The following is a 12,271-nucleotide window of genomic DNA, read 5'->3' on the forward strand; positions in this document are numbered from 1 at the left end:
CGGCAGAGCCCCCGCCCGCCGCTGCCGCTCGGGCCCGGGGCGGGTCCAGGGCCGGCCCGGACCATTCCTGTTCCCATTCCCGGGGCGGATCCAGGGCCGACGTGGGCTCGTTCCCATTCCCGGGGCGGATCCAGGGCCGGGGCGGGCGCGTTCCTGTTCCCGTTCCCGTTCCCGTGCCCGGGGCGGGTCCGGGGCCGTGGCGCAGTCGCAGAGCGGGGCCGGGGCAGCGATGGCCGCGATCTCGCTGGAGACCGTCCCTAAGGACCTGCGGCACCTGCGCGCCTGCCTGCTCTGCTCCCTCGTCAAGGTGGGACCGGGAAGGGCACAGGGACAGGCGCCGGCACAGGGACTGCTCCCCCGCCCGGCTTAAGCCTTGCAGCCCCTACTCGGGCCTTTCTCCCCGGCACCGGCCCTTCCCGCCCCTTGCCCCGCCCGGCCTGCGCCTTCCCATCCCGGCCCCGGCACTCCCTGCCCCGGCCCTCCCACCTCGGCCCGGGCCTCCCCGCTCCGGCCCCGGCCCTTCCCTGCGCCGGTTCTCCTCCCTCTCGGCCCCAGCCCGAGCCTTCCTGCCCTCCCCGGTCCTTTGCCCGCCCGTTCTGGCCCTCCTCTCCCAGCACTTCCCGGCTCAGGACCCCCTCTCCGGCCTGGACCTTCCCGGTCTTTTCCCCCTCCTGGTCTGTGCCTCCAGCCCCTGCCACGGCCCTTCGCCCCCGGGCCTCTCTCCCTCCCCTGCCTCCCGCAGCCTCTGGGCGCTTCCCGTCCGCCCCGGCCCTGGTCCTGAACCCTCCTTCCCGGGGTTCCCTCCCTCCCTTCCCTCGGCCGTTCCCTCCCTTTTCCCGCCCCGCGGCCACCCGGCTCCCGGCTGGTCCGGGCCCCTGACACCCGTGTCCCCTTAGACCATCGACCAGTTCGAGTATGATGGCTGTGATAACTGCGAGACGTACCTGCAGATGAAGGGGAACCGCGAGATGGTCTATGACTGCACCAGCTCCTCCTTCGACGGGTGAGTGGGGCCTGGGCCCAGCCGTGGTCCCCCAGGAGCGTGGGGACACTGAAGTGGCACAGTGGGGTCACCCAGCTGGGAGACGTCCCCTCACTGCCATCCCTCCCGCAGGATCATCGCCATGATGAGCCCTGAGGACAGCTGGGTCTCCAAGTGGCAGCGGATCAGTGAGTAATTTGGGAGCTGGAGATCCCTTCTCTGCAAACCCTTCTCGGGCGCAGTGAGAGCTGCAGGTTGGGCTGTGGAAGGGATTCTGCCCCTCAATGAGGGGGCATATGCACAGGTTGAGGAATCGCACCTGGCTGCTCCACATGGGGTAATTCGAGGTTTTCTTTCCCGCAGGTACCTTCAAGCCTGGTGTCTATGCAGTGTCCGTGACTGGCCGCCTGCCCCAAGGTACCTGTGTGATGGAGTCAGGGTTTGGGGCTCTGTGAACACTGCACAGGGAACATGCCATGTGGGCGCTGGGATCAGCCAGGTGGGACAGGATCACCCTGGTGTGATGGGATCAGCAAAGGTGACTGCAAGGAGTTGCTGGAGAGGGAGTTTCAGGGTTCAGCACTGTACCTGGCAGAAGTTTATATTGAAAACTGCTGGCTAAAACCTGTCTATCAGAGGGATAAACTGGGATTAGAGAGCGATTCTGGAAGGTGGGCATATCTCAAACCATTCAGCTCCAGGAGAACATGGAGTTTTGTTTATAGAAAAGGGTTTTGCAGGATGGGGTGCTGTTGTGGCAATCCCAGTGAGCACACTCCTCCTCCTGCACTAAGGGCTTGTGCCATGGTGGATTTGTGTGTTTACAAGTGGACTGGAGGGCACAGAGGATTTGCCTTATCTCTGGAATGCAGAAAGGGCATCATCCATCCAGTTGAGTTCCTGCCCAGTATGTAGCCCCAGAGCAGACTCCTAACCCAGGAGTGAATCCCAAATCCCTGGAGTGAAAGCTGTGCCTGTGTCTGGAATCCCAGTTCCCTTGTTTCTGACTTAGCTCTGCATTGGGAAGGAGCTGGAAACATCATGAGGCCAGAAGCTGAGGCCTGGCACAGCCCAGGCATATCTGGAATACCCAGGATTAGGGTTTAAGTGGGATATCAGGGAAAGGCTCTTCCCCCAGAGGGTGCTGGGCACTGCCCAGGCTCCCCAGGGAATGGGCACGGCCCCGAGGCTGCCAGAGCTCCAGGAGCGTTGGGACAGCGCTGCCAGGGATGCCCAGGGTGGGGTTGTTGGGGTGTCTGTGCAGGGACAGGAGCTGGACTCCATGATCCTTGTGCATCCCTCCCTTACAACTCAGGATATTCCATGATTCTGTGAAACAAAGATGATTGTCCAGTTCTACATGACAGTTCCCAGGGCTCCTCATCCCAGGAGAAGACTAAAATGTGTTTGTCTCCTTGCTGCAGGGATTGTCCGAGAGCTGAAGAGCCGTGGAGTGGCCTACAAGTCTCGGGACACAGCCATAAAAACCTGAAGCGCTCTTGTGCTGCCTGGAGGTCCCAGTGCTACGTGGAAGAGGCAGTGGGCACTGCTCCAAAACCTCTCAGCTTTATCCTGTGGGCAAGTGGGGCTGGACTCGGAGTGTGCAGGCTCAGCTCCCCTCACTCGGTACCTCCAGACTCCGCCACACCACAGACCACAGACATTTATCTGAGCCTTGCTGGGGGGAGGGTGTGAGTAGGACTGGGAAAGGGTGCTTAATGGTGATGCCCAAGTTTTTTTATGGTTGGTGTGGGAAAGCGGGGATTTGGGATTTGGGAAATAGCTGTGTAAATAGTTCAATAAAACCCACTGCCTGCTCAGGGCTGGGTCCAGCTGTCACTCTGTCACTGGTTTCACCACTGCAGGGTGCTGAGGTGGGGGGGCTCACACTTGCCCCCCTGCCTGTGCCAGACTGTTTGGAGCCTGCGATTGTCACTGCTTGTACCATGGGCCACATTCCTGCCTTGAGAGCAAGATCCTGCCCTGGCTGTGCTGGGTGCCCTTCCCTGTGGGGAACCTGCAGCTCCCAGCTGGATGGAGCAGATACGGTGATGGCCAGTGTTTCCTGTGGAGGTGGTTACATGGAGGTCACGGAGCGTTGGGCCTGCAGGTCCTGTACGAGGAATGTGGTAGCAGGATGGACCATCCACTGGCTGTTGCTGGGCTCCAGGGCAGGCAGAGCAGGACGGGCCCATTGCTGGTGTGGTTGGGAGGCAGCACCAGGCCCTGCACACGGGAGGGGTAGACAAGCAAGGGTGGAAACACCCATCCAGCCTCCTGCTTCTGCAGATCTGACTGCTTTAAGTGTCAGCTCAGTGTGTGTAACACTTGAACTCCTGAGGGATTCGGCTTGCTTAGCTGATGGCTCTTGCTTGAGTTGTTTTGTTTCAGTTCAGCAGCAGCCACCAGTCATGAAGGGCCGAGTTAAATAATTTTTTTTTTCCCTGAGATAATCCTGGAGCTGGAAAGCTCAATTTTTGTTTTCTTGAGACAAACAGTGGAAGTTATTACAGCCTGAAAATTGCACTTGGTCTGGGTTGAGAGTGACTGCAGCACAGGGAATTCAGGACTGGCTGGGGAGTGACACTGCCAGGATGGCAGAGGTGATGGCCTCTCTGCACTGCTCTGGTTTGTAGAGCTGCTCACAAGAAATGAGTCCCAGGTGCCCCAGGTCAGAGAGAGCATGGCCTCCTGTGGAGATTTGGAGCAGATGTGTGGTGGGACAAGCCTGGAGCACAGGGGGCTGGAAGGGAAGGTGCCTTAAGCCACATTTTGCTTGGGTCCTTGCAGATGTGGTGCTGAAGTAATGAGTATTTGCTCAGTGCAGACCAGGGCCAAGTCAAGTCCTTGCTGGGCCCTGAGCTCCAGCAAACGTCTCCAGGTGCAGATCCACCTTTTGTGGGAAGAGCTGAGAGCACCCTCCTCTTGGGAAGACAGAGCAGCAGGTTCAGTTCTGCAGTCAAAAGGGGGAATTGACCGTGACTTTCACACACCCCTGGTGAAATCAAAGCCCTTGAGCTGCCTGGCGAGTCATCCTTCAGGCTTGCTGCATTGCAGTGTGGGCACGAGATGGACCTTGGGAGCTCCCAGTAGGCCAGGCCTGTGGGACAGAGATCTGACTGTCCCAGCAGCCCAGGGCCTCTGCAGGATGTTCAGGTTTAGGTATTCTGGGCACAGGCCTCTGGGCTCTGGAGGGCAATTTTGGCCCAGCTGTGCCATGAGGGGCACAGGGTGACCTGGGATCCCCCCAGATGCATTCATCCCCAGTGGAATGGTCTGAGAAAGCTGCAGCCAGGGCTGTCTGGGCAGCCTGACACATTCAGGATGGAAGGGAACAAGGAGGATGAGGGGGGTGGCTCTTTATCCAGCTGGCTGGAGATTGGTTTTGGGCAGCAAGGGTTTGTCTCCAGCCAGGCTGGGAGGATGTAGGGTGACAGATCCGCCCCTCCCGTGCCCAGCCCGGGGAGCCTCACGCTGGTGGTGCCGCGGGGTGGCAGCACGGCCCTGGGCTGGGGAACTGCTGGAGACCGACTGAGCCACAAGCTCCAGTTCCTGCTGTTTCACAGCACCGTTCAGTCCCGACTGCCTTCCTTCCCTTGGCTGCAGGGAATGGCCATGCTGGAGGTGCTCCAAGGCTGGAGCCACATCAGGACCCAGGACCCTTGTCCCCTGGCCCCGTGATGCAGAGGAGGTGACAAGAGGGCTCTGCACAGGACCCTAAGCAGGATGGGCTTGTTTGGCTGCGGTTGCTGTGGGGCTGAGGCTCCGCGGTTCTCATCTCCCTTCCTGGGAAGTTGCAGTCACCGCTCAGGGCTGGGAACTTTGCTTAGGAAATTGTCCCCAGGGCGCAGTGTGCACTGTCACTGTGCCTCTCGGGGAAACTGAGGGGGTATGGAAACCCTGCAGAGACCTCACCCCTTGCTGGAAGCCCAAGTGCTCCAGGATATGTACGGTTAAGACTGGCAGGAGCTGCAGTGCAGGTGCAAAGGAGCCACCCCAGCGAGGAAAATGGGTCGAACGTGGTGGTTCTTGAGAGCTGCACCTCCTGTGCCTGCAGCGCTTCCAGGAACGTGGTGCCTCTCACCAGGCTGACCCCGAGCCCGTTCCCTGCGAGCTCCCTCGCATCCCACATCGCGCAGCCCCGGTGATCCACTTCTCCCGCAAGGCTCCCAAAAGGAGCCTGCCAGTGAGACTCCAGCCCCGGAGCTGCCTGGGGTTTGCACCAGCCAAAAGCAAACGATGCGGAGCTTTATTGCTGCAAAAAAAGTAGGGCAGGGAGCTCTCACGTTGAAGAAACTGGAGGAAAAATGTGCGGCGGCAGCCGGAGCGGGAATCGGGAGAGAAAAGCGGCAACGGGCTGGGAGCGGAGATGTGAGTCAGGACGGCTCCTCCCCCTGCACCAAATGACGCTCAAATATTTCAGCCAGGCCCGAAAATGCTGCAGGTTTGGCATCCCTGGCAGCTCTGGGCAGCGGGGCCAGGGCAGCCCCGGCAGGAAACACGAGCCAGTAGATTTCGTGCGGGTTTTGAGAACCGATACCCCGGCTCTCCCTGCGGACGAGAAAAGTGACTTTCCAAACCGCAGAGCACTCGGTGCTTCTGCAGAGGCAGCTGCCGGGAAATGCCTGTCCCCACCTGCGCGGGGCCCCTCCAGCGCTGCCCGGGGACGGGGACCTGCCCACACCCCGGTCAGAGCGGCCTCTGGCCTCCCACTTGGGCCACACAGGCTTCAGGTGAAGGGGGACGTGGATGAGAGCACACTGGACCCTGCCCAGGGGGCCGAGGCAGGGTGACCCCCCCATTGTGCCCCCGGGGCTGCTCTGCCTGCTGTGGCACACTGAGATGCTGCCCGGGCTGGCAGCAGCAGCATGGAATCATGGCATGGTTTGAGCTGGAATGGCCTTTACAGACTATCTTGTTCCCTACCTTGCCATGGGCAGGGACATCTTCCATTATCCCAGGGTGCTCCAAGCCCCAATGTCCAACCTGGCCTTGGCCACTGCCAGGGATCCAGGGGCAGCCCCAGCTGCTCTGGGCACCCTGTGCCAGGGCCTGCCCACCCTCCCAGGGAACAATTCCTTCCCAATATCCCATCTGTCCCTGCCCTCTGGCAATGGAAGGCCATTCCCCCTTGTCCTGTCACTCCAGGCCTTGTCCATTGTCTCTCTCCATCTTTCCTGTAATTTCCCTTCAGGTACTGGAAAGCCACGATTAGGTCACCCCGAAAGCTTCTCTTTTCCACGCTGAACAATCCCAATTCTCTCAGCCTTTCCTGATAGGAGAGGTGCTCCTACTCTCTGAGAATCATTCCTGCTTCACCCTAATTCCACTTTCACTTCTTCACTGGCTCCCAGTGCAGACTTGGACTTTCCCAGGTTCCTTTTGGCCACCCTGTGTGCCTGGGGGGAACTGGTTACCTCAGGGATGTGGAAACCCTTGGGGATAGGTGGTAGGGGTGGGGAAAAAGCCCCAAACAAACCCCAGATTAAGACTGTTATCCTTGGAAACTGGCTTGGCAGGTGGAGGTGATGGGGAAGATGACCTGGGTTGTCCTGGTACCTGGAGGGAAATGTTGCTGTAGAGAGGATGGTAAAGCCCGGGGCATGCCAGGAATGGGTGCCCCATCCTGCCCGTCACCTCCATGTCAGGGCACATGGGCAGAAGCCACCGAGGCCCCTGTGTCTGATGTGGTGGGGAGAGGAGGGGCCCAGATCTGAGCAGCAGCAAGATGGGGGGGAGGGGCAAGCTAGGAGAGCTCTCAAAGCATGGCAGGAACGGGGCCCAGCTGCCACATGCCCAGCCCAGGGAACCCTGGTGCACTGGGATGGAGGCAGGTGGGCAAGGAACTGGGATGTGCTCCCTGCTGAGGGGATCTGCGAGGAAAACAGGGAGCTCTGATGCATGATGGGTCCTCTGGGTGTTTTCCCCTCAGGAACCGCAGTGGAAGGAGGAGGCTCTGCTTTTGAAGGGGAGAGGCTGCTGGGTTCCTGACAGAGGCCTGCAAAGGGCACCTGCAAGCGGAACATCCATCCCTTGTGAGCTCAGGGCTGTCTGCAAAGAGCCCTAAACTGCTTCATGGTGGATACCTCCAAACCCACGGGTCTGCTCACAGAGTTGGGGTTCTGGAGTCTGGTGGGGGGTCCCAACCCTCCTCTAGACTGAGAGCTCTCACCTCCCTGGTCTGCTCCATCATGGGAAGGGAGATGCCAGGGGTTGGGCAGGGCAGAGTGGAGTCTCAGCTCGGTAGTGGAGGTGGCTGAGGGTGCTGAGGACACGTTTCCTGAGGGCGCATGGCAAAGTGAGACCACAGCTGAAGTCCAAGGAGGGACTTGAGAATCTGATGGTATCTCCCCATCCCCAGACCTCCTGCTGCATCCCAGGTGGCACTTGTCCTTCCCTTCTCCTTGCCAGCTGCATGTCACCCAGGCTGATGCTGGTGCTGGGCTGAAAGGGGCTTTTCCCCTCCGAGGTCCTTCTGCATGGGCAGTTGCAGAAGAGCCACTGAGTGCCCAAACAGAGCCCTGGGACTTGTGCTGGGAGAGGACATTGCACCTCTGGTCCCCAGATGGCCCAAGTGTGTGGTACAGGGCAACACACTCCAGTGGCTGCAGGATCTGTCCCCTTGGCCAGGCTGGGGCTTTGGAACTGCACAGCTGGCCTGGAAAGGTGCTGGAAAGGTGCCATCAATGCCAGCTTTGGGGAGCTGCTTCCTGGCAGCCCTGAGTGCCTGACCCCCTCCTCTGCGCCTCTGGCCCTCAGACATGCTCAGCTCTTCCTGCCCCTTGTCCTGCAGGGTCAAGGTCGAGGGAGAGCAGGGTCTGTCACCATAGAACTCAGCCCTGCACCTCCTGAGCCCATCCTGCCCCGGGAAATCCACAGCCCAGCCTGGTGCTGCTTCTCATCCCTCCTTCCCCGTACCCCTGCTGGGCTGTGTCCCGGAGCATCCTCCATCCCAAGAAGAGGGGGGAAACAGGAGTCACCCATCTGTGCAGCACCGGCCGCCGTGGGGGCCCCTCCAGAGCCCCCGGGCCGTGGGGTCCCCTTCCCCCACCTGCGTGGCCGGTGGCAGCAGGTGCCACGGAAAATGCCGGAGCAGCCACGGCCCGGCCCAACCGCCCCGCGCCCGCCACTGGCGCAGCCGGGCCGCGATTTTGTCTATATATGGGCAAATCCAGCGCCGTGTCCCCCGCCCGCCCGCCCGCGTCACTTCGCCTTTTTGAGGTTTCCCTTCGCGCTCTCATTTGCCTCTCGCCGCCGCCTCCTCGCCCGGCAGTTTCTGGTTGAGTCACTTGTAACGGCCTCGCTCCTGCCCGGCCTCCGGGGCACGGCCGGGCTCGGGCAGGGGGCTGGGGGCGCTCGGGGGGCTCCCCCGAACATCCCGCTCGGGGCCGCCTCCCGTGCCCGGCGGTGAAACGGGGCTCGGCCCACGCAGGTACCGCAGCCCCTCTGTTGGGCGCACAGGTGGCCTCTCAGCCGTGCCACAGGCGCTGCAGTTCTTCCTTGAAGGTTTGCCATGACGGTGGCAGACAATGCCCTTCCCATCCAAAAAACGCTCTCAGGGGTGGTGCTTGGCACTCCTGATTTTTTGGTGCTGCAGATGTCCCTAGCACCTGCTCTCCTGGAGCATCCCATCTCAGAGCCCTCTGTCCCGCGGGCCTTTTAGGAGGCCCCCCCTGGCACTGTAAAGCAGAGAGAGCTGTGCCCCCCGTGCCTCTGTCCCGTGTTCTCAGAGGGATGTGGTGCTTTGGGAACACTGTCATTAGGCTTCAGCGTTAGCAGTGGCCTGACTGAGACGCTGTGGCTCCTTTGGGGCCTGGCCAGGAGATGCTACAGCTTGCCCGTGGATCCAGTGGCTCACCCGGCCCCTTGGCCCCAGGGCAGTGGAGGTGGCTCAGGGAGGCTTTGGGTGGGACCATGCTGTTCCTTCTTCTCCTCCTTCTCTTCCTCCACAAGGTGCCGGTTGGATGGGAGCCACGGGGTGCTGGATGGTGGGAATGACTGAGCGTGGCGGGGCAGCTGCTGTCCCCAGCACTGAGCGGGCGGGGTTCGCGGGCCACGCTGAGGCGCCGGCAGGAGCTCGTCTCCTCCAGCGCCGGGGCCGAGGGCAGCACTTCCCCTGCCGGCAGCGAGCGCCGCAACCGCAGGAGAGGAGGGGAAGTTGCTGCAGAGCCGATAAGAAATATCAGCGCTTTCGCAGCGCCTCGGCTGCACGGCCCGACAAGGGCCCTTCCCCCTGCCGAGCGCTGGGCCCGGCCGTGCCGCTGCCCCGCAAGCCGGCTCCCGCTGCCCTGCGCTCCCCGATACCGGCAGCGTTACTGGAAAAGGAACAGCCCCGTCGGTGCTGCAGGGTGGCAGCGAGGCGCCCGTGGTGCTCCATGCCCAGGAAATCTTGGGGGGCACGGCAGTGTCTGAGCTGCATCCGGGTGCCCCCAGACGAGGCAGGGGAGGGCAGGGTGCGGGAGCGGTGCCTCGGGGGGACGTGGTTTCTCTCGGGGAGCTGCACCCTGGGAAGCAGCACCTGGGGTCCGTCAGCAAGCCCCCGGGAGATGCGGAGCAGGTGGGCAGGGTGTGGAGAGGGGCCTCGGGAAAGCTGGGGACCGGATATTCTCACGGGGTTCCCAGGGGAGGAAACGCTGCTGTTTCAGCCTCCCCCGACCCCAAAAAGCTCCTGGAGCTCCTTGAGACGGACACGAGTGCAGCAGGACCAAACGATCCAGAGCCAAGGGCTGGGGTAGGAATTCCTGCAGCCTGGTTTGCCAGCCAGTAAAATTAACCAATGGCTGGGGAATGTGGTAAGTTCATCATCAGTTGGAGACTTTCAGAGACCTCATCAGAGCCCAAGGAACCAGATCTGCTGATTTCCTCCTTTCTGAGACCAGTGCAGGCAGAAGGAAATCAGCTCAGGACCCAAAATGTCATATCCCCCATCCGTGCTGGGCTGGGGAAAGAGGAAGCGTCGCCTCCCCCCACTTCTCTGCTGGGAAGGCACCTATGGCCCCCCTGCATGGCCCCGCAGCAGCACGGGCAGGTGCTGGGCAGGGCTCTGCTGGGGACCCCATTTTGGGAAGGCACAGCTCCCTCCCTGCTGCCATCCTGCACATCCCAGCTCTGGCCACGTGCTTCACTCTCCCCTGACATCTTGTCCTTGGGTGCAATCTCCCCCGGCTGCCTCTGTTGGGAAATATCTTCATCCTGCTTTGCCCCATGGTCAGCCTCAAACGGAGGTTTCCTCAGTGAGCCTGACTTCCCACCCTGTCCCCTCCTCCCAGCTGCAGTATTTACCAGGGACCAGTTTGTCATCAGCCAGGAACATGGCCGTGACCCTGGGGCACGGGGGAAAGTCCCTCAGCAGCACCTCTGGGGCCAAGTCTCTCTCTGGTTGCCCCCCAAAAGGCTCCTTTCTCTGCTGCCTGAGCGTGGTTACCTGTACCCTGTGCAACTTTCACCCCTTGTGATGGCACCCACCACTGCTGGGGACTATCCCCTGGCACTGAGGTGGCTGATGGCACTGGGGGATGTCTCCAGGATGGTCTCTGGGTTGGCAACAATCTGCTCTCAGGCACAGGGTGGGATTGTTGTGGTGTCCTGTGCAGGGCCAGGAGCTGGATTTGATGATCTTTGTTGGTCCCTTCCAAATGAGGATGTTCTGTGGTTCACACCAAAAATGATATTTACACATTTCAGGCCCCCAGGAGGGCCAGTCTGGGAGGCACCTGAAGTCACCTGGCATCAGGAGGCCACCCCATGGACCCAGCCTGCACGTGGTGGCCTCTGCCATGGATGAGTGGCTGCTTACCACAGGCCCCTGGCGAGGCAGAGCGATGTTCCTGGGCTCAGAGCTGCCAAAAGGGCCCTGTGGAGACATCACCAACAGCACTCACATTCCTTGTTGAATTTCTCTCCAGCATAGGGAACAGTGTCCCCAATCCCGTGACCATAAGGAATGGAGATGGGCACAGGGTCAGGGAAGGGTGGGAGACAGGGCAGCCCTTGGCAGGCCAAGGCACAGGGACGGGGCTGCTGGGCTGGTGAATGGGCTCACTCCAGCCAGTTCTGTTTGGTTTCTTCCACTGAAATTCCACCAGCTCAGCCTTGGTTTGGAAAGGCCTTCCCAACCAATTCTCTCTCTCCTAAAGCCTTTTACCTGCTGCCATCAGCACATGTGCAGCTCAAGTCAAATCACTTCTGCCTGTGCTGCTGCTTGGTTATTTTTGGCTTTGCTCTCCCCCTGCCTCCTGCACACCTCACCAGTACCGTTTTTTATACATTTCCGTCCATATTATCAATGTTGAGAGTGAATTGCATTGGCCTAAAAAGGAGCCTTTTGCAGAGGTACACGAAAACCAGTGCAGGGGCAGACATGGCCCCATTTACGGTCACTTTTGGGGATTTAGTTTGTAGGTTTTGATCTAGTTTAGTGGTGGGCTTCCCCTGGCACTGGGACAGGGCGGTGCTGGCCAAGCAAAATCCTCCTGCTCTGTGTCCCAGCACCGTCCCAGTGCTGTCACTGGGGCCATTGTGACCTGGATGTGCCAACCTCCAAACCCAGCTTTCGGTTTTCTTCCCAGGGCCTCGCATCCCTGTTGGTCGCTACAGCTGCCCGGGCCGGGGGGAAGTTTGGTGTTGCAGAGCCCTGAAGAGTGAGAGGCTCCAGGAAGCCTCTTATGCAATGCATTTCCTAAAGCACAGGTTTAGGGCCTGTGACTCGCTGGCACCTGTGTCCCCAGTGCTTCACCCCCATGACCAGGCAGCCCCTGAGTCCTGCAGCCCCCGCCACGGGCTGCTGGACCCTCCGTGGGCAGGAACTGCTGCCGTGCAGGTCCCACCGCTAGCATGGGGCGAGGGGCCGTGGTGCAGCCGAGCAGCCGTGGGAGGTGGATTCAGTTACTGTCACCCTGTGCAAACACCTTTTTTTTTTTTCCTTTCTTTCTTTCTTTTTTTTTTTTTTTTTTATGCAAAAACATGTTTGTCGCTGTCAGCAGCAAAGCCCAGGAGAGCGTAACCGGCTGGTGCTTCCTGCCCCGGTGCCGGACCGGCTGCGGTCGGGCTGCGGGGCGGCGCTGGGTGGGACCGGCACCGTTATCTGCTCCGCAGCGACGGCTCTTCCTGTGGTCGGGCCACGTGGGCAGGATGGGGTTAAAAGCAGCCCCGCGCCCTACAGGGGCCCATTGCTCCCCGGCCGGCACCCCATGCAGCACCCCACGACACCGGCACCCAGCACGGGCCACCAGCACCTGGCTTGGGCCACCAGCACCTGGCGCTCACCGCCACACCCGGTGTGGGCCACCG

The 12,271-nt window shown here is 60.8% G+C and overlaps 1 protein-coding gene across 1 annotated transcript; it reads left to right on the plus strand.

Moving 5' to 3' along the window:
• Window positions 1-86: 86 nt before the first annotated feature.
• SUPT4H1 (SPT4 homolog, DSIF elongation factor subunit) lies at window positions 87-2,802 on the plus strand. The gene is made up of 5 exons (XM_032129997.1): window positions 87-307; window positions 897-1,003; window positions 1,115-1,170; window positions 1,346-1,399; window positions 2,407-2,802. Exons 1-5 carry the CDS (start codon window positions 230-232, stop codon window positions 2,472-2,474), a joined length of 363 nt encoding a protein of 120 aa, XP_031985888.1. The 5' UTR covers window positions 87-229; the 3' UTR covers window positions 2,475-2,802.
• Window positions 2,803-12,271: the final 9,469 nt, after the last annotated feature.

This window comes from Corvus moneduloides, chromosome 20, assembly GCF_009650955.1.
Source record: "Corvus moneduloides isolate bCorMon1 chromosome 20, bCorMon1.pri, whole genome shotgun sequence".
NCBI lineage: Eukaryota > Metazoa > Chordata > Aves > Passeriformes > Corvidae > Corvus > Corvus moneduloides.

Excerpts from the sequence above, each read along its gene's own strand:
- SUPT4H1 (XM_032129997.1), top strand. The coding sequence starts at position 230 with ATGGCCGCGATCTCGCTGGAGACCGTCCCTAAGGACCTGCGGCACCTG. Across the intron at positions 1,004-1,114 it reads ACCAGCTCCTCCTTCGACGG|GATCATCGCCATGATGAGCC; the intron begins GTGAGTGGGGCC and ends TCCCTCCCGCAG. Across the intron at positions 1,400-2,406 it reads GACTGGCCGCCTGCCCCAAG|GGATTGTCCGAGAGCTGAAG; the intron begins GTACCTGTGTGA and ends TCCTTGCTGCAG.